The 21,899-nt window shown below is 46.9% G+C and overlaps 2 protein-coding genes across 2 annotated transcripts in view; one reads left to right on the top strand and one right to left on the bottom strand.

The window, feature by feature from the left end:
- LOC8039436 (transmembrane protein 161B) overlaps nt 1–18,793 on the bottom strand; it is a 43,797-nt gene extending 25,004 nt beyond the window's left edge. The window contains exons 1-7 of the mRNA XM_029994891.4: nt 18,555–18,793; nt 14,483–14,583; nt 8,909–9,013; nt 4,912–5,178; nt 4,136–4,290; nt 3,627–3,687; nt 373–516 (exon numbers count right to left, since the gene is read on the bottom strand). Of these exons, the coding sequence (XP_029850751.3) occupies nt 373–516; nt 3,627–3,687; nt 4,136–4,290; nt 4,912–5,178; nt 8,909–9,013; nt 14,483–14,583; nt 18,555–18,557 (836 nt within the window). The 5' untranslated portion in view covers nt 18,558–18,793. The remainder of the gene's footprint in view (nt 1–372; nt 517–3,626; nt 3,688–4,135; nt 4,291–4,911; nt 5,179–8,908; nt 9,014–14,482; nt 14,584–18,554) is intronic.
- A 258-nt stretch (nt 18,794–19,051) lies between these two features.
- Nucleotides 19,052–19,697, top strand: LOC8052180 (complex III assembly factor LYRM7). Its single transcript, XM_002434064.4, has one exon. It carries the CDS (start codon nt 19,259–19,261, stop codon nt 19,583–19,585), a length of 327 nt encoding a protein of 108 aa, XP_002434109.3. The 5' UTR covers nt 19,052–19,258; the 3' UTR covers nt 19,586–19,697.
- Nucleotides 19,698–21,899: the final 2,202 nt, after the last annotated feature.

Raw genomic sequence — 21,899 nt, 5'->3', positions numbered from 1 at the left:
GAGTCACTAATTTTCCTCCGGTCAAACCTCGTTGGCGTCCCCCCGGGCCCACCAAAGCATAAACCAGCGTCGCTGCACTTCAAAGGCAGACTGACCTTGTGCCGCAAAAATTCAAACGTCAAATTTGTTTTGTCGTCTGACACGATGCCACCATCTTGTCCTAAATAAATGAGCGAAGCACGCTGGTCGGGATCTCTGCAATGTTCGCACCACTCCACATTGATCTCTACACCACTCTTTGCTTCTTGAGATCAGGACAGACGCTTAGAAACATATATTTTTGCCATAGTGCAATGAATGCCGAATAGTGTCGAAAGAGAATGCCGACAACCGCATTGGCCAAGACACCAAGGCATCCGAAGGGGGTCTCACTTGAGGAAAGGCTGTCCCTCGCAGTACTTGAAGGAGTCCCAGTGCATTCTGGCATACCGTAGCCCCGGGAAGGTAAAGAAGGCACCGACAAAGCCGCACCACACGGCCAGGCCCAACTTGAACATCAGCTGGGAGGTGGGGCCACTTCGTGGGGAAATGGACAAGGCGGTTAGAGGCAGACGTGAAGAGTCGTCTTCTGCTGGGAAGAACGCCTGTTCCCGATTTCCCGCCCTCCCTTCCCTCTCCTCCTCTTCCCACAGCAGCGGGTGCCCGAGCTTCTCTCCACAGAAAGGAGGAATTGGGGGAGGGTTTCCTCCTTTCCGGTTGTTCGGCGGCCTTAAAAGGCAACATATACAGACGATAGATTGATTGTATTGAGATTTACTATGATATCCTGAACGCAGTCTTGGGTAAATTACTTTTAAAAAGTAATTCGTTACAGTTACAGTTGCTTTAAAAAAAAAGTAGCAAAGTTACCATTACAGTTACCGGAACAAAAGAGTAACTCGTTAGTTATACTTACTTTCAAAAAGTAACTACGCTACTTTTCAGTTACTTTTGTATAACACAAAAAATTAGGAAAAACTAGAAAACGCCCCTCACCAAGTTTCTTTGCATAAAATTAAAAAGTGTGCTTTTTACTTCATATTGTGACCTAGTAGCAGTTGCTTCTCGAAATTGGTATGTGAAAGCTTCCCTCGTTTAATGGCGAACACGTGTCTGCCCTTGCTGAACAGGCGCCCGACTGGCACCCTGGAAGGAATTGCATGGAGACAAACGCGGACCCAATACAAGTGCCCTAACCTTGGTAGCACTAGCACAGAGGGGCAGATCCAGGGGGGGGGGGGACAAGGGCGACAACCGCCCCCCCCCCCATTCTCGGAGGGCAATTTGGCATAGGTGGACCACCCGGTGCACACGAAAGAATGGGAAAATAGTATCCTTGCAAATTTCCCGTCCGTCGTCCCCGTCCCGTTCCCGTCCCGTCCCGTCCCGTTCCCGTCCCGTTCCCGTCCCGTCCCGTCCCGTCCCGTCCCGTCCCCGTCCCCGTCCCCGTCCCCGTCCCGTCCCGTCCCATCCCGTCCCCCCCCCCCCCCACAAAAAAAAATAAATAAATAAACGGAGTTCTGGATTCGCCCCTGCTAGCACATTGCTGGCTCGTTGACGTATGCGCTGGGTTCATAGAGTCCCTGGATATATTTCTGTTCGTACCCGGCAAGCCAGAAGCAAACCCCGCGCAAACAGCAGTAAATGTTGCCTCGACTTTTGACACCACGCAGGTGTAGTGGCGTAAAATCAAAATACGAAACACATACATTGCGGAGTAGTGGCGCTAATCAAAATACCAGATATGCACAGTGCACTCCGCGTGTATAGTTGATTCACGGTTGATTCACCCGATTAAAAAGCGTTTGTGCAGGAAAAAGAATACCGCAACATAGATAGTGCTTCAGATCCTAAGATGTAAGTGTTCAGTCACAAAGTACAAGCGCGTGCGTAGATAACTACTTTTTTTTTCCATCAATTCTACACGTGGCTATATTCAGGACGTGACTCGTGAGAAAGAATGCGTATTCACAAGTTTGTGCAAGGCCAACTTGACACTCGGAATATCGGAACAGACAATTTGGAAAGTGCAACGAATAGCTAGATTGTACTCATTCAATTATATATTATTCATAAAAAAACTGGAAAGTAACGACAAAAGTAACGTCGTTACTTTCATCGTTACTTTAGAAAAAAGTAATAGAACTACAGTTACAAGTTACATTTTTAAAAAGTAACTCGTTACAGTTACAAGTTACCAAAAAAGTAACGAAATTACAATAACGTGTTACTACCCAAGACTGCCTGAACTTAAGCCCACCGTCAAACTTTGGCCCACACTTTGATGTCAAGATACCTATGTCAAAGGAAATCCTGATATATGGTCCCCTCTCTCCCCCAAAAATGGAAATTCCAAAAAACTGGAGTCACCTAGGCAGACCTTTCTTTTTAAAAGTCTCCGGAAGCATGCATCTATGCACCAAACAAGAAAGTTGCACAAGAGCCAGCTCCTTGTGATTGACAAGGTGCCTGACTCGGCTTGAACCAACACGATTGCCAGCTTTACCACTTCCCCAGCATTGTGCTTCACCGCTTCTTTCACCTGGTTGCTCGCTCGCTGGTTGCACTCGGAAGGTTTTTCTATTTTTTTTGTTGACTCTTTTTTACTCCATCTTTTTTTTTTTTAATTTACAGATCAGCAAAGGCACTTCTTAACCAGCCTAACAAAGGGAACATAGCAGTTTTAGAAGCATGTTTTCACGCAACAAGCGTTCGTGCTGTATGCCAAAGGGCAGTGCCCCGTACGGGTATGGAAGTAACAAACTTCACGATAGTAAAACATTCTTGCAAAAAGGCAGGTGGGTTAATCTCAAAGATTCAACAACCCACCTTTTTTTCCCCAATTATCTCCTGTGAAAAGGTGGGTGTTCTTTCAGGATATTACGGTAAGTCATACTAAGCATGTGCCAATCTTCTAAACTTTAGAATATCACCGTGTATGTGCTTTAATATTTGAAACGATTGGCACTATATAAATAAACTCAAATATCTTAAAAAGAAATAAAATTAAAGTAATATAATATAATTTAGGTAGGTTATTTTAGAAGAATCTAGACTATTTTAGCCTAATTTCAATTATTTCCCAAAAATGTAATAGTGTACTACTGTATTTTAGTTTGTGCGTGTGCTCTCCCTCCAGCAAGTGTGCACTGGGGCAAAGTGACATCATGGCGATGACGTCGAACGTGATGCCTTTCTTGGAGGAAAGCACTTCTTGACCAGTTTGTGCGGTCGCATGTTTCAACAGTTGTGGGTTTCTTTTTTGTACATCTTACAAAACTATGCTTTTGGCTGAAAAATGGAAAGGCTGCTATCATGGAAGTGTCTCAGTTGCTCCGTTACCTTGATGTGAGAAAACGTGTGGATCACAATTTGTGTTTGTCAAGTCTAGGTACCTGACATTAGGATGCCCGGTCATACTTTTAGATTTAAATCATAATAATATGGCTGTTTACTCGTTAAATGCCCGATTAATCTACGCTAGATAAGATTTATATAAAGAAATACCAATAGCTATTGGAAAATACATGAGCGGTGCCACATGTTAATATGGCTTGGCACTTGGGTGCTCATCAGCTAGTGCTGACGACTGCACAAGAGGCAGAGATAGCTCGACATTGCTCCCAAATAAGTCAAATCAGACTCACCTTGAACTGAGCCCCTGAATCTCCAGAAACTGGTGTGAACTTTCATTGAAGCTTAGGTATGCTGCAACCAGAAAAAGCATGAAATTAAAGATTCGGGTGGAAAATTCAAGTGCCCCTGACCGGACCCCCGCCACAGAAAGGACCCCCATTCCTGCTTCGACAAATCGGCACTCCAACTTCCTTCTGACGAAGCAAAGACTTTCAAAAGGAAAACAGTAATGAACCGGGTGTCAGTCTCTAGCCACGAGCTTCGGTCCTTCGATTCCTTGACGTACGACCGAAATCTCGATTAAATGGTGCCTTCTCCGTGCAATCAGCCTCCGTAAGGTTGCAGACACCTTGGCCAGGCTTCGAACCCGCCAGCTGGAGATCCGTAGGCCGGCGCTTTTCCTCGAATCACCGTAGCAGCCGACGCCTCTGCCGTTTAAGCCACGCCACTAACGTGGGCCAGCGAGTAACGTAGGAATTCATTTCGGCCGATAAAGTCACTGCCGCCACACGTTACTCACCATCCCTGAGGCCAAACTCAAGAAAGTCCTCGTCTGCAATGAGCACGACCATGGCCAGAACGAAGAAGGAGAGCCCCGAGACTAGGCAGAGGGACCGCTCCCCCACGGGCTCCTCCCCCCGGAAGTACAGGGCCGTCAGAGAGAACAGCACCTTGCTGGGATGACGAGGGGTCAAGGAACGGCACACCAAACCAGCGGGAAGATGTAGGGCACGGCAAGGTACTTCGTTTATGTCTTGCCGTACGAGAGAAAAGAGACAACCTTGCCTGCCAACAATGCGGTATATTAATTTGTATGGGTCTGGCAGCATACCAGCCACAACGTTCGAGATGAAAGTAATTATGATACTAGTGGGAATCTAAAGTAACGGTGAACACAAAAATGTCGGCAGTAGACAGCACTAACCACCAAAACATTTGTAGCTGCATTTCCACATGCGGCTGTGCTTCCACCAGCCCACAGAAGCTTCTACAATACTTTCCTCTTCTGAGAAACCGTCGTCATATCTGCAAGTCCGAGATTTGCATTCCTCCGAAGTTACCGAGGATATCAGCATCCACAGCGATACGAAAGACCAATCGCGAGCGCATGGCCACAACGGTTGTCGGCGGCCAAGCTGGGCACCTACTGGGCAATTCCACATCACACCCGGGGAACACGGTGCGGTCATTTTGGTCAAGCCGTAGCATTTCAGACTCCTTGGCACGACGAGAAATCAAACGAAACGAGCACACCGCAGCCGTCGGCAGGCGCAAAAACGACCGAGCCAAGGATACGTGGCGAAGCCGAGGACAAGGAGGCACCAGACGAGGCTGAGGTTCACCTCCTCCCTGCCGGGCAGGAAGTGGTAGTAGGCCTCGGTCAGGGCATACACCACAACGGCGCAGCCCGCAAAGTCCAGCAGCCACTGATAGTCTGAGTAGAAGCGCAGCTGGATGGCCTCCCCGATGCTGATGGGGGCCACATCCAGCTCAAACTGCAGGCTCTTGGGCACCAGGAACTCCTGGTAGTCCTTGTCCTCATTCAGGGTGCCATTGCGGCCGCTGCGGGTTCCCGGGTTGAAAAAAATGTATGGCAAATTGCTAGGCAACTGTGTTGCATGCGTGAAACATTCGAGCATCATGAGCATTTATAACATTGTTTAGCAGCACATGTAGTGTGTTCAGCCAGATGCCTACTTTCACGGCGCCCTTTATCGGATAATTTAATGTGTGGCATGACTACACTTAAAATGATAAAAAGGGTGGTCTTCCAGAAACCTCCCACTTTGCCTACCTCTCCTCCTCACTCCACTTCTGGTCAGATGACCTCCCCATTTACCCAGATGCCTACTTTCACGGTGCTCTTTATCGGATGATTTAATGCGCGGCATGACTACATTTCGATGATAAAAATGGTGGTCTTCCCGAAACCTCCCACTTTGCCTACCTCTCCTCCTCACTCCACTTCTGGACACATAACCTTCCCATTTACCAATTAGCATCAATCACCTCACTCCTTCTCTCCCACTTGAGCCTTGCGGCCACGCTTTTATCCAGGCTGCACTTAAGGGCTTCATGGAATGCCAAACACCTATACTCCGTTTTACAATAACTTGGCTACGGCCCCCGCGACCCAAAAAGAGCGTCGAAGCGAAGCGCGTGGCACTACGTCACGGGAGCATTCATGTTGCTACACCAAATGCGAGACCTGGACAAACCAGCTGTCGTCTGCTGGCCAAGAGTCGTCTGCTGCGAAATGGACCAACTTTGGATTCATAACGTCCAGTGCCTCAACACTGCTGTTCGATAGAGTAGCAAGCTCTTCGGGAAACGTTCATGAGACAACCATACTCTCAATTTACCCTCGAATCTGTGGCGGGTTCTAATGCCAGGGCAATGTTTTGAGTGGAAGCGGTCGAATACACGGCCGCAATCGTTCAAACATTGTTCAAAAGCCATGTTGTTCTTGAAAAAGTGTTGGTCTGTATAAAAAATCGTTAAAAAGTAACATGTCTTCGTCTTTTTTCAGTGTCGTGTTGTCAGAGGAGGCCGACAGTAACACTATTAAATGCGCCCCTCTGCATTGGGGCACGTTTACACCATACCTCTGTCTTGTGGTGCGGAGTATATTGGCCAGACAGGGCGCTGCTTTGACAACAAATTACATGAGCATGATAGAGAGGTCGATGGGAGGGAGTCACAAAACCCGATTGCCATCCACAGTAGGGCCTGCTCCTCAAGTCGCCCTAGATTCTCTTCAGCAAGAATCTTAGGTTCGAACCGAGGTCGCTATGGCCGTGAGATAATTGAGGCCTACGCGATAATGCATGCATCCCGAAACGTCTCGGCGCCCTCGCTTTCTCGTTCCACGAAGGAGGTGGCATACCTTCGTCCGCAGTTGATGACCTTGATGGCCTAGGTCGTCCCATGATGTCGTTTCAGGCGGCTTCGCTTCTTTGCGGCTACCATTTTGGCCTTTTTTCTTCCCCGCTAGTAATTTTCCTGTCTGTGTCGCCTTTATCCTCTCCCTACCACCCCTCACATTTCCATGTTCCCGCTTTTCGCCCTCCCCGTTTCCGTCTCGGGGTTTCTTGGGCCGGGTGCCGGTGCCTAATAAAGCTATTTGTGTTGAAAGTCAAAAGAGGTGCTGTTCTGTCCATCCCTATGTTTATTGTTTCTGTTTTTATTTAACTTACGGTAAATTACTTAATTTTTGCAAAGACCTAACTACTGGAAGTTTCGTGACTGAAAAATATACAAAAAAATTGATCACATGAATGCATCGCCCCATGCTAATGCTTTCTTAGCATACGACCCCCAATCACAAAATTTTGTGCCTGTAAAATATTCCTGAAAGCTGTGCCTTGCAAAATTTGCAAAATATTGAGCCTGCAAAAATGAAGCTGTAAAGCAATTCCCTAGCTTGCTCCCATAAACTGTTTCACTGCTATCTGCTTGACGATGGTACAAAACGAGCAGAAGACAGAATGGGGGGACTTGGTTTAACTTATTGATGTTCAGCCAGATGGGAAAGAAAGATGCAAATACGATGTAGAGTAAAGAGCCGGAGAAAGCCCAAATGTGCAAAATCTGTAGAATAGCACTGACACGACCTAAAGCCATTTACGTTATAACCGTGAAACAAATGATTTCCGATTTAATGTAAACTTCAAAAATCATATATTTTTAGAAATTTGAGTTAACTTCATTATTAAGATTCCCATTTATCATGCTACACCGCCCTTCACAACATTTTTTCTGTAACCACCCTATACCACTTCTTTATTTTCCTCAGTCTCAGGTTTATTGTAAAAAAGGAACGGCTCACTTACTTTTAGTAAGTATCATGTAATAATTATATGATTTAGTATCTGCTTTACTGTCATAAAATGCAATTTTCGCTTTCACACTGCATTTTTTGAGGGCAACATGGACTAAAGAGTCCATGAAATGAAGCTATCGAATGGGAACCCAGGCGATCTGTGATGCGCTTCTTACTCTCCAGCCGACACATTTGGCGGTGCAGAAAGCGTTGGCTGAGCAAGTCTTTCCTTTTTTCTATTTTGCATGATCAACAAGAAGTGGAACGAGATAATAATATGGATGTATGCTGCTCAGTCTAAGGCCTACTACCTACGACCGTGAAGCCATGCACAGTCAAAAGGGTGTGACTGCAACGGCATTATGCAAGCATCTGATTAGACAACCAGAGAAGGCTATCGCATCAATGTGGTCGACGAATTTCATGTATTGAATTACCTGTGTCATCCTCTGCAACAACACGCTTTTGCTAAATAGATGAATAGACCCCCACATCAGAGGGACTAATTTACTTTACATGCAATATAAAGGCATAAGAAAGATAATTTTGTCCCTAAATAAACACTTAAACAGACAACACGACAAAGAACTCGAAGAAACTTCAGTTCAGTCTCTACAAACTACAGTTGATAACAGGTTAAGAATTCAGGGGAAACTCCTCCCGCCCCTTTCCCTTTCAGCAGAGCGGATGCTGGAGAGGAGGCGACCTCTTTTCTAGCAGCCACTCTGCTGGGGTGGAAAGAGGTGGGAGGAGCATACCCTGAACCCTTAACCTGTCACCAACTATAGTGCTTGGAAAGCACACCTGAGTAAGAGAATTTGCACATCTTCAGAGAGTACCCCTCAACATTATGTGCACTAGAAACCCTGGACCCCCCTCTTTTCTGTCTTGTCCAGAAACATGCTCTCTCCCTACAATCGTGGTGCGGAGAAACTGTGCAAGGCGTAATGGTCTGCACATGTCCCATATCTAGCCTGAGATCTCTGTAAAATAAAACCTTGATGATCATGAATATGAAACCGAAATGATGATGAATATGAAAATGCAGTGAAAAAGATGGCTTTTTATTTAATACTTGTTTCTTCCAAAAAAATTTTAAATTAGGATTAAAATATAGGAGGTTCATCAGTAACCCCTCTAAAAAAAAAGGTTTAAAATAAAGCCAAACTTGTGCCCAGTTTATAAATAAATCCCACTTTCAACCCCTTTGCTGATAAAAAAAACAACAACAAACTAACCTAAAAAATGTTGAACTTTAGCCATTAGGTATCTATTAGGTAGTAAAAAGGTACTGCAATCCTAGAAATTCAGTAGGGTACATTTCCAAAGCAGACAGGACCGAGCAGACAGTATTAGATGCCTTGCATATAGAGTGGCATTCACAAATTTGCTCCGACATCAGTTCCTCAACTGCGGGGCTACAGCATGACAAACTGCTGCCAAGCCCGAGCAATGCGGAGAGTTGCTCACCGGTCGCGCCACTTGTCCCTCTTGCCTTTCCCTTTGTGCGGCTTGCCCAAAATCCCGGCCAGAGACTTGAGCTCCTCGTCTGTTGGATGCAGGTAGCGAACAAGTCTGCGAGTGGGGCGTGGCGAGAAATCGGAGAGGAAAGGTACATTAGCAGAGTCGCACAATGACGCAGGTATGCACCGTAGTTCGCCGACCCTTGTTCTTCCGATCGAGGCCGGAGCTATGAGCTACACACACTTAATTCTGTGTCTCCCAAGCATTGCGCAGCGTCGGTCCACTTGAGCGGACCTTCACCGGCAGCGTCGTGCAAAGCATCAAAAGCTCGAGACAAGTGCAGATGACTCATAGCTTTTCCAATCAGAGAGAGAGGGACAAAGTGAATATACAGGCAACACAATTCACGAGCAGTACTGGTTTTATGCAGAGCGCAAGTTTGTGTGCTTCATGCGGAGGAGTTGCGGTGACGTCAGAATGACGCCGAGCTCCGACTGGCTTTGATTGAAAGGATAGTGGGTAGATTAATGCTAGATGCCTTGAGGTCTACCCACTATATTTTTTCAATCAGCCGATAAGAGCTTGCCGTTCTGATGTCACTACAACGTGTTCTGACATCATCGTAACTCCTGTGCAAGAAGCAGATGGAGTCAGATGTTGTCAGAATGCCGAGCTCTTACTGGTCAATTGAAAAAAAATAGTCGGGACACCTGCTATGTCCTAACTATACTCGTGGCAACTCACGGGTGGAGCAGAAATAAAACCCAACTAAAGAACTGGAAGTGCTTCATTCCGACATGATCCTTTGCGTCCATCATGGCTCCCCTGCCCACTCGCCCGAAGCGAAAATTTCTAACTGGGACCAGTTGGCACCTCAACTGGTTTCAACTGGGACCAGTTGGCACCTCGACTGGTTTCAACTGGGACCAACTGGGACCAACTGGTACCAACTGGGAATCAACTGGGACCAATAGGAGTTCAACTGGGACCAGCTGAGGGGTCAACTGGTTTGAACCACTCCCAGTTGGGAGTCAACTGGTTTGACTCCCAGTTGGGAATGGAGTGAACTGGGACCAGTTAGGAAAGGAACTGGTTGGAGCGGTTCCCAGTCGGATTTCAAATGCCTTTCCCATTCCCAGTCCACACGGGGCAACAATTTTGACAAGTTGGGGGTGTATTGACTTTTGCTAATGAAGAAAACTAAAAATACTTACATTTTTAGATTGATACAAATAGGGAAATTTTTGATTTGGGTACATTTATATATTTACAAAAATAATAATAAAATTTTAATTAACTAAACAATTTCTTTTAATTGGAAAATATAATTAGTGACAAAATGTGTTTACCTAAATGAACATTTAGTGCATTATTAAGATATATTAAAACACTTATTTAAATATGTAGTTTTTTTTTTTCTTTTAATAAATAAATTTATCTTTTGGCCAATCAGAGCTAGCCGGCCGCCGTGGCACGCGGGTGCGGGTTAGTGGTACGCGCTGTCGACAAATGGCGCCAGGGGTTTCCCCAGGATTCTAATCAAGGGGGGGGGGGGGTGTCCCAATGGCTCGGGGGGGGGGGGGGGGGGGGCGATGCAAGGCGAGGCTGGATAAAATATAAAACTGTTTCTTTTTTAGTCCACTAGCTAAATTACAGACGTCTATTAACCAAATGCTTTCTTTATATATACACCTGAGAGGTGGTGTTTTCTACTTAATCTGAAAAAAAAAAAAATTTTAATTCATTTTTTCCTTTTTTTTTAGATTCAAGGGGGGGTGTCTAGAAAAACTAGGGGGGGTCTCAACCCCCCCTAGGGGGTTCTAGGGAAATCCCTGGATGGCGCTGCCTATGCACACAAAGTGGAGACAGTGCACTAGGAAATTAAGAGGAAAGTTTTTAGGCTATAGTGGAGTTACGGAAGAGCAGGTCTCAGTTAGGAAGAAAGTTAAGGCCACAGAAAGAGACTGGTGGCTAGACGAAATGCAGACAAAGACGGCTCTGGAAAGCTATAGATTCAACAAAACAGTTATTGCTAAAGAAAGCATTTATGACAATTCTAGGGGAAGCTCATTGTTGTTTGAGGCGAGGACGGGTGTTCTGCGAACCAGAACATACAGAGCGAGGTAACAGGAAATGGATACAGTGTGCACTGCTTGTGGAGAGGAGGACGAGACGGCTGAGCACTTTATAATCTACTGTAAAGGGCTTCACCCTATGCCTACCGAAGACAACATGGATTTAATAAAGTCATTGGGTTTTAAAGACAGTGAAGGGAGAGTGGATTTCAAGACTGTAGAGATTACCAAGCAAAGATTAAGTGAATGGTGGCAGAAAGCGAGGGAAAACTATACTCCGTTTCACCTTCAGTCCGAGCGCAGCGGACGCTAGGAGCCATCCCAGCAATCCAGCGTGGAGAGAGTGTCATGTGACCTTGAGCTCCCTGCGTCGGTCTGCCCAACCGGCAGATCACGCGATTTTCTCCCGGTGCTGGATCGGCTGGGATAGCTTGTGGCGTCCACTGCGCTCGGACTGAAGGTGGAACGGAGTATAGGTATTTTCTTATTAACTGATGGCAAGGGGGTTTTATAGCCCCACTTTCTTTGCAGTGCGGAGTGAATATAGATTTCACATCTAAATATTCTAAGCTTAAATGGTAAAACAAAATGGCTAGGTGCCGTAAGCTACCGCCCGATCCAAAGGGCTCAGCCGCATTCATCCATCCATCCATCCGGAGTCGGACGGACGCGGTAGAGAAGGGTCGCCATCGCTGAAGTTGGCATCGTTACGAAAATGTCAAAACTACAGCTGCGCTTCTTTGGACCTAACGACACACCCACCATGGTGGCGGCGGTGAACTTCGGGGGTGGAAAGATGCAGTTCAGCGATCGGAGGGCAGCCAGGAAAGACCGGACGGAAGAAAACTTTTGGAGAGCACAATGGCAAAAATGGCGGGAGGTCTACCTCGAAAATGTTCAACTGTTGTGACAGAGATTGCAAGGTGAGAGCGCTACCCCATCTTATCAGGACTTCACCTGTGCAATGCGGGATCACGGGTGAGCACCTTTCTTCACGCGATGGGGAGAGAAGCCGAGGACGTCTTCACTAATAGACGCCAGTGGCTGATCTTCCCTCATCTCACGAATACTACCTCTGAAAAAGCGATTCAACCGTCGCAAGAAAGTGGCTAAACCCGGAGAGTGTATGTCACCGAACCTATTATTTAGTTTCATTCTTCAAGTTTTTGACAATAAAGTCTTGTCAACCTTCCATTTTGTGCCGTGTTTCATTGTTGCTGGAGTTGGTACCAGCGGTAACTGGGACCAACTCCAACTGAAACCAGTTGTAACTGGGACCAATTCCAGCTGGGACCAACTCCAACGGACTTCTTCCAAAACCGACGCGCCCCATCGCGGCGAAATACCACGCAGTGCACTCTGGGAACTAGTTGGCCACTCAGTTTCGGTTTCGACTGAGCAGTTTCATCTCATGCTATCACGCCGCGACCGAACGCGCTGCTTGCGTTTTCGATTATCTGACTTTTCACGAACGTACAATACACTCATTCTCGAGCGATACAAAACGAAGACCGGGGCACTTTCCTTGGTTCCCGAAACACCGGATATTGTGCGTGCGTATGCGAATGTAGTAAGTCGTGGCTTAGTCACCTCACCCCACGAGTGCATCTTTGAGCTCAATGTCAGTAATCCCGTCTAGTACCAGTGAACTACAACTGAAATTTGTTCGTCTGGAGCCTTACACGCATTTTGTTTGCCAAACGTCCGCTTCTTGTTACTTCACTGGGCAAAAAGCAAGCCGCATCCTCACAGGGTATCAAAGTTGAGGCCAGCGTCTACGCATGAACTTTTAAGGAAACGCAATAAATTCGACCTCACTACTGCACAAAAGTTACTATGATGTCTTCCTCGTGTGATCATATATCTCCCACTCAAATTTTATGCTGATAGAAGGTTAACTTTTCGCAAACGCTGAGATCGGCTAGCTACGACGGAGGCCCTAACAAGCGTCCCCTACTCCTCGCTTAGCCTTTTTGGACGATCTTTTACTGACGCCCGAGATCTGTGCCGGGAACGGTGTCTGAAATTATCTCGGCATACTCGGTCAGAGAGAAAGCAAACACATAACAAATATCATGGCCATTACCAACCGTCAAATGCGCTCTGAATTCGTTCGAGCACTTGTCTGAAGAATGTCGCACCGTGCGCCGGACGGGCATGAACCCCTACGCGGTGCGCATGGGGGTTCATGCCCGTCCGACGCACTTCCGGCGAACGGTGCGACATTCTTCACACAAGTGCTCGACTTTTGCATTCTTAAAACGGTCTGTATGCGCGAATGTGCCTATATGATTTCAGGATAACTTTATGCGCATACGCAATGTTGAATATTAGTGAAATGCAAGCGGGTGGGGACTTCACTTCGCGCAGTGCTGCGTGTCAGCACAGATAAGAGATAAGAAGTGTGTTAAAATTGAGCTTTTCAATGGCACCTCCGAGTTTTACCTCGCATAATCAGGCACATTAAGAAAAACAGTAATTGCAAAAAGAAATATTTCGTCTATGGACGCACGAAGCAAACAAACTTCCTGATCAACAACACTAATGTAAAGGCGCGAGCTCGATATATGCATAAGTTATTGTTTGCTACAGCTTGTTGATTCGTACACAAGCAAGATCCCCGAGCACCCGAGCTTCGCAGCGTCGAGACTCCCAGCACTGGCTCGTCCACATACCTCGATTGGAGCGCTAACAAGAAGGCTCAAGTACAAAAATACAACAAGCATGTGTTAAGACAAGCTATACATCTCGGGCTTGTGCTAAAGCTTCGAGGTCTGGCCATTTAGGCTAGTTTAGAGGCCACAAATGACGCTCTCGGGACCAGAAAACAATCTCTTGTCGACGTGTCGATCGAAACCGAAACCATGCCACCCTCCTCCCTGGCCAACTAGTTCCCAGAGTGCAATGCGCGCCGTGTTGCATGCAGGGCTTTATGGAAGTAGTCTACTGGGCCCAGTTGGACAACTCCAACTGGGATCAGTTGCAACTGGAAATTGTTCCATAAACCAGTTGCAACTGGGACCAATGGGTCCCATTGAAAATTTTCGCCTGGGGCACACACCACTTGCATCCGCATTATACCTCAAAGTCTCTCCCGAGTCCTGCACCATCGCTCGGCCCCCACGGAAGGTGCCCTTCAATGGCACGGTGGTGGCGCCATCCAGTGGGGGTTCATGCAACCCTTGCATGCGTTACCTAACAGACCTCGAGGCATGTAGCACTGAGGTCTACCCACTATCCTTTCAATCAAAGCCAATCAGAGCTCGGCGTCATTCCGACGTCACTGCAACCATGCAAGAAGCAGACGGCTTGCAATCGGCATAGGTTCCTGGCTCTGATGAATCGACTGGTGCCGTAAGATATAACCCAATAGGGTCACAATGCGGTGACTTGCACACTTCCAAAGTGTGTTTCTTCGTACGTGTTCGCATCAATTCGCACAGAGTGATCTAGCAGCTCAGTGCCGCGCAGCTTTATCCCAGCGAGAGGATGAACATGCTCTTACCTCTTGCAGATGATCCACCTTGAAAAAGAAAACTGGTATGACAGCTTTTGCAGGACGCTCGCCATAATCATGGTTATGACAATCTGCACGCCAAACAGAGCCTAGAAAGGAAGGTGAGGAAAGAAAAAGGTGAAACGTTAGACATTATTCGACTGCAGTTAGGCTTTGCTAAGGGGCACAAAGCTGCAAGACAGACAGGCAAGAACCTTTACACGAGTGTTCCTGTTGGGCGAACCCCGAGCACGTGAATGTGACGAAAACTGTAGGTGTGGAGCAATCCATGAAAAGGAAACAAAGTCTGTTCAAGCAAGCACGGTCGCATAAACGTGTGACAAAATGCCAGAAAAGTGGACGTTCCATAGCTACACAAGAGACAGGAAAAATCTAGAACCAGACTGCTCCCGAATGAGGAACAGCTAAAGAAAGTCGAAACCATTCGTTTTAAAGAAGGCAGGGCTCACAATCGGGCGAACTCGGCCAAGACAGAAAACATGCGAAAGCTGCACAGATAGCAACGTGAATGGACCGAAGATTGTTTGCAGGATATCCGTGGAATGTTACGCAGTTCTTGGAACCACGTGCGTCATAAAGGCTGCTTTACATATTTGCAGTCGAGTACGACTGACCGTGTCATGACCACGAAAATCACGACAACGGGGAGGCGGACCAGTCACGTCTATTACATAGCCCCGAACCACTTCCGACCTGCATCTAGAAGGAAGGTTTTGAAGTATCTGCAAGATCAAATCTACACATCATCTACCAGAAATGATTGCTTATAACACCATCAAAATTGCTTAAAGTAAACGGTGAAGATTATGAACAAAATGTACGCAGACCGGGAAGTGTTGACGGGGCTACCAGATGAACATCAGTAGGTTCTCTCGTAAGTGGTAACACCAGCCAGTCGCCTCGCAGTCAATCCCACTCAATTATATATGTGCAAACCAGCCCTTAGGGTACACTGTACAACCGGGTGACTCGCACAGGCGAGAGTATTCGGGGCAAGGTCGACAGCAACAGGACTGCTGGAACCACACAAAGCCGAGAGGACGCGTAGCCCATAGTCGGCGGCGAGTCGAAAACCCAGAAGACGCTCTGCTTCCAGCATACACTCGTTGACTGCACGTGCAAGCAAGTATCATCGAAGGTGGATAGCTCACGCTGGAGGTGGAGCATCTACCCGGTTCTCGACTCATCGCCGACTATGGTGTCTGATCACGGGTGTCCAGAGGGAGGATTTCGGAGATATCGACGACGAGACGTAACGGTGGCACACTCTTAGGCCGCGGTCACAATGACATCATTCAAAAGACTCTCTGCAGACACTGTCCGATATGCGTTTCTTCTTTGTATGACGTCACGTTGGTCATAGAAAAACTGTCTGCGAATGCGAGCGAACCATACATAAACGTACCGAACGAGCACACCTCAAAGATGCTTGAGGCGTGTGTGCAGATACTTGCGTCATCGTGCCTGCAGCGAATACTGCGTCTTTTGCATGATGCAGGAGCAGAGTGCTTCTTTATGGTTCCTTCTCATGACTGCGGGACTAGGATTCTTAAATCCAAACGATAGACTCGACGGTATGGGTGACAAGCACAGTGGAAGCTCGAAGCCATCGTGTTCGGGAAACCAACACCATTGAATTTCACAGTCGAACGTCACTCTCATTGCCGTCCACGAGGGCAGAACAACAAGAACAAACGACTACGACCCGGCTAAAACTTTATAGTTTCCATTTAAACAATTGTGGTTGCTCCCATCTAAGACAAAATTGCCACCCCTCCCCAGGAAGAGTAGCATCTGCCCCCCTCGAAAAAGTTTTGCGGATGCCTGTGTGTCTGACCCCCAAGCAACAAGCTCGATAGTGCCGCAATTAAATCTGCCAAGGGGCCCTAGACTCGTGAAAAAAAAAGTTGGAGCCAAAAGTTTGCAGAGCGTGGCGACTGGAGTTAGGCGACAAAAGCGTAGCATTATCGTCGCCAAGGACAAAAGGCACACTCCAACAACTTCAGCAACAACTTTGTGTTTGACGAGTCTAGGGTTTCGGGTTGCTCGTCGGGAGTGCCAGAGGTGCATGTAAGGGAGACGCATCTTGCAGAACGGGCACCCACTCTCGAAAGATCACCATCCAAGCAGTTTTAAGTAGACGCCATCATAGGTGGTTCAAAGAAAGGAAGAGTTCAGGGAAACATCCATAAGGTGTTTTGGATTCCTTATCGCATACCTTTGACGCACTGGACCAGACATTTTGGACGGAGACACCATACACTTCAGCAGGGTGCATTCTACAAAAGTTTGTGGCTCAGGACTGCAACACTAAAGGTCTATTCACACGATGCATCTTGTTGGCGAATCTTGTGTCGCGAAACTAGGTTTCAGGAAAGATTCCCCGTCTGAACGTGACCCAAAAGTGGCGCGTCTTCCTCGCTTCTGGAGCAATTTTTCGCTGAAACCTCACCGAGGCCTGTCAATCACCCGAAGGAGAAATGCGGACCCGCCAACGGCCGCTCGACTTTGCTATGACGTCTGACCTTCGAGGAGGAGCGAGCTTTTGGAGGAGTCTGATTTTCGGCCGATTCCGTATCCGAGCTAAAGCCGAAAGAAAATAAACAAACATGGCGAGCAGCAAGCGGAGAAGCGGAGCGTACGGGCGACAAGTCTTGGTCCTACTCGAGTACAGGTGCGTGAACGCCGCCTACAGTACGGGTTGGTGGCGCGGTGCAGATTCATCAATAGTCGTGACGAGTGCAAGCACCGGATATAAACCTAATGACTGGGAATAACTTTCTTTATTAGCGGTGCAAAAATGTCCGAAATGCTTCGAGATCACCTGCCTGTTCTTTGACTTTCCCGGGTTTGGCAGGACTAGTAAATCCAGTGAGCCGAATCTGGCGAAGTTCATTGAGCGGTATTAATAAAACAGACTGTCTCTTCACACTGTGCATACTTCATATCATTTTGATGCGAAATGCTTGGTATTCTCGGTGCAGATGACAAGGTTTGGCGAAATTCTAGTGAGTCAATACGTCACAGGTTTCGCGCCTCAAACTCCACGTGTGAACAGGCCGATTTCGCGAAATCTTGGTTTCGCTAAACTGTGGCGCGTTGAAAATATGCATCGTGTGAATAAGCCTTAAGGGTGCCCTAAAAGCAAGGGCACTCGAAGCATAGTCGAAGACGTGCCGAGGTCTGGGTGAATGCAGCTTTAAGTATGAGCAGGCTGTTTGTTGCTAGCAAGGTTGCATCCTGCAGTGTGCAGCAATGTGTGTCGGTATAGTTCTCGCTGCTTGTCGTTGGGGTTAGCAGTAGCCTTTTTGCAAGAGATCAGTGCTACATCTATAAATATGACATTCTGGATGCAACTGCTCCGCTGCAGAAGGGCTTAGATGACATGGGCCCCAGGATTGAAATATTGTCCGTGCACTGCACTATTCTGTAGGCTGCGACTGTCATATGTTCCTTACGTACAAAGGATGTGGGACCTAGAGTGTTTATGCAGGATTTTCAATATGGGGGAGAGGAGATTTTCAATATGGGGGAGGGATATAGCCCGGGCCCTCTCCCCTGTAAGGGGAGCTCGAGGGGCTATTACAGGCTTGTATACTTTGTGTAAGAAATCCTGAGGGGAGGGGGGTGGAATGGAGGGCTGGTAGCACCAGCGTATTTCACTTAATTTATTTTTAGAGTGAAAATCAAAACTCTAATAACCGCCAGTTGAGTTTTGGGACGCGGCAGGGCAAGCGCGCGTGCAGGCCTCCACAAATTTCGTCGCTACAATCAGGAGAAACAGTAACAGGATATGGAGCTATTTTGAACCGTGACTCCGCGACCCTTCATGGAACGGGCTGTTGCCTTTCTGCGGTGCCGCGGCCCTCCTGAGCAAATAAAGATTACTATTATTATTATTTCCACATGCGTGGAAGATGCTGATCTCGTCAGGTCATCAAGCCGTTGCACAGTTGTTAAACGCAAGTGAGTGAAACATTCGCGGGTCATGTCTACGAGGCAGTCCACACTTTCGGAGCTCGGGGAAACGCACATGGAGGGTCTCGCAGGGGTCACTTACCATGGTTCTCGGAGAAGAATCGTCGCCGTCGTCGCTTTCACGAGTTGCTGCACTTCCACCAAATCACGGAGCGGATAATCGCAAAAACAGACGTCCGGTGCACTGAATCGAGGATCCAATCACACACGCTGTTTAAATTCTCGTCCATGGCACCAGGAACATTTTAAAAGCAGCGACTGCAGCAGCAGACTAACTTGTTGTTTTTTTTTCTTTTTTGGCGAAGGTTTTTTTGCGAATGCGTTCTACTTCTTTCTGATGTCAAGAGTACATCACGTGGTATAAAATGACAATTTTTTAGCGTATATTTTTATTAAAAATAATTTAAAACTGAATGAGGTAGTCGTTTGAAATATAAATAACGGCGAGTGAAATCAACTTTGGTGTAATTTCATTAATATGACTCCCAAAACAAAAACAATCCACCGTACAAACCTTAACCCACCACTACACTGTCCGAAATCAAAACCTATGACGTCATAAGGTTCTTTTAGTCCCAAGAGCGCGGCCATAGCGCGGCGATAGCAGCCGACGTAATCTGCGATATCATGAAACGTGTGTAGCATAGACAGGAATAAACACTCAGCTAATTCCTCCCGTAGTTTAGTGCGTAAACAAACGCTTTGCTTCGTAGCTAAAGCCTAACCAGCAGCGGGTGTCCAAAGAGCGACCTTCCGGCGAAGCTTTCGCTGCAGGAATCGTGCAAAATGAACACCACCGGCTCCACGCGATCGCTGGTGCTGCACTCGTACAAGACGCTGCGCCGGACCATCGACCAAGTATTTCAGGGTGACACGGACACGATACGGGCCGCCAAGATCCAAGTCAGGCAGGAATTCGCTAAGAACGCTTTCGAGCCGGACTCCGCCAAGATCCAAGAGCTGCTGAAGGTCGCCGAAGAGGTGGACTTCGTGCTGCGCCGTGACGTTGTGCAAGCCGTCCGCAATGAAGAGGGTCGCTACGAACTGCAGCTGAAGCCTCATCACTTACAGGACAACGCCAGCGTAGCACACCCGACGGAGAAGCCCAAGTGAGGCTCGCAGTACCGATCAAGTTGGTAGTGCGATTTAATTGTAAATACAGAGTAAAATTAAGGAAGCTATCATAAGGTCTCAAAAGACAGGTCAACTTCTTGCCCTATAAAAATTGTGTGTGATTTCTTTCTTTAAATAAAAAATGAAAGCCCTGTAACGCCGGTTAGAGCGCAGGGGTGCTATGTTGCGCTTTTTGGACCCCCAGGAGACTAGGGAGAAGGAAGTGACGTCAACGACACAGCAAACGCAGATTGGATGTTGACAGAAGAAAACGCGATCAACACCCAATCTGCGTTTGCTGTGTCGTTGACGTCACTTCCTTCTCCCTAGTCTCCTGGGAGTCCAAAAAGCGCAACATAGCACCCCAGCTCTTGAGGAAGATGGAAGTGTACTGAGGGAGGTGCGACTCCTTGAGGTCACGTGACCTAAGGGGGCTCGCGTGACGTCAGGGGGGTCACGTGACCTCAGTGGGGTCACGTGGCCTCAGGGAGTCACGTGGCCTCAGGGGGTAACGTGACCTCAGTGTTGACCTCGGGGGTCACGTGACCTTGCGGTTACGCCGACGCCAACGCCGACGCCGCTCAAGCCGGAAACGGGCCCCTAAGAGCTGCGCTCTAAAAGTAAGTTAGAGCACAGCAACTGGACAATACCTAATTAGCTTCTGTCATTATCCTATTAATCAATCTTTATGTGCACATAGGAAGAGTGCACAGCTGACAGAAAGGTCATGAAACCTTTATACCCGAGTCCCACTAGAGCGACATACAGAAACAAAAGACAAAGACAAGCCTCAAACCAGAGTCTTTCGCGATTTGAGACGCTTTGTAGAGTAACGGAGGCTATGCTCAAACACAAGCATCATGCACGCGAGGGTATCTTTGGCAGGCTTGCAATCGCTCGTGCTTACTTCACGAGCACCGAACGACTAAACGCCTGCCAAAGGTACTGTAGCGGCAAGGTAATCCGAGCCGACGAGAAGACGACGAGATGGCCAACTAGGAAAATCAGAGGCGCGAGACAGGAGCTCGAGCAAAGCAGAACGACTCCGGATTTTGACGGTGACAGACACCCACCTATCTGTCACGCAATAAAGGATCCTACTACTAGGGATGCCGCAAACTTTTTTCGAATCGAAGTTTCGATGATCGAATCAAGCGGTTCGAAAGGATCGAAAGATTTCGATTTTTCGAATTGTCTATATCGTAAAATTCGACGGAGGTCGAATTTTCGAACTTGTTAAGCTAAGAAGTTCGACGCTTTTCGAACCGTCGAACTTATTACGCTAAAACATTCTATCTTTTTCGAACTTTCGAACTTATTGCGCTGCAAGGTTCGATGCTTGTCGAACTTTCGAACTTGACTGACCAAAAAATTCGATGAATTTCGAACTTTCAAACTTATTTATCAAGAGAATTCGAAAAGTTTTGAACTTTCGAATTCTGAAAAGTCAGAAGTTCGACGAACTTCGAACTTTTAGGGTAAAAGTTCGACGTTCGTCGAACTTCGAAAGACCGGCAGACGGTTTCATTTGATTTCAAGTAGTGGGGTACATTCGTAATTTCTTTTTCTCGAACTTTTACACGTGGTGCTGCGTTCCTTACGAAAGACAATGTCGTTTATTTCAATGTTCTGGCATGCTTAGGTTTAAAGAAATAAATCCCCGAAGGGGCGAGGAAGGACGACGGGTTTTTGACGATTGTCGTTTGTGCCAGATTTGAAGCACGCTGCAGCCGGAGCTATTTATGGTAGATATGTTATACTTTTTTAAGAATGATTTACGTATAGCCTAGGTAAGTGCCGTCTTAAGATGTGATTATTGTTATTCAACGTGAGTTTCGAAGAAATGTCCAAACATGTATCTGCATGCAATTATGACCTAAACTTAATATTTATTTTCGTCTAAGTTGTTTGAGGTATCGCATTTAAATTAACACCACAGACAGTACATATGATTGCCATCTGCAGAATACGAAATAATATATTTGTTGTTTTTTCACGTTGAGGAATAAATTAACTCATGGGAGAAGATTTCTAATAGTGTTCAAGTTCAGCACGTCATTAAAAGAAAACTTTTTTTTTTTCGCTTCACGTTCCTGGGACGTGTTTCTTTTAGCCTGTACACATTTTGGTAAAAGAAACTTGTTTCGAAGTTCTGAACCTCTGAATATGCAAGAATAGAACACTTCCGACGAATTCTTGATAGTTTTTTTTTTTTCTCTTGCTTTTTATTCCCGCATTTATTCTTTTTTTTTTTTGTTACTATCGGCACAGGTGTTTAGGTCGAAAAGACAGCTTTGAACTTCCGAACCACTAA

This window comes from Ixodes scapularis, unplaced genomic scaffold, assembly GCF_016920785.2.
Source record: "Ixodes scapularis isolate PalLabHiFi unplaced genomic scaffold, ASM1692078v2 PGA_scaffold0__279_contigs__length_252992795, whole genome shotgun sequence".
Lineage (NCBI taxonomy): Eukaryota > Metazoa > Arthropoda > Arachnida > Ixodida > Ixodidae > Ixodes > Ixodes scapularis.
This window is presented reverse-complemented; position numbering and strand designations above follow the sequence as displayed.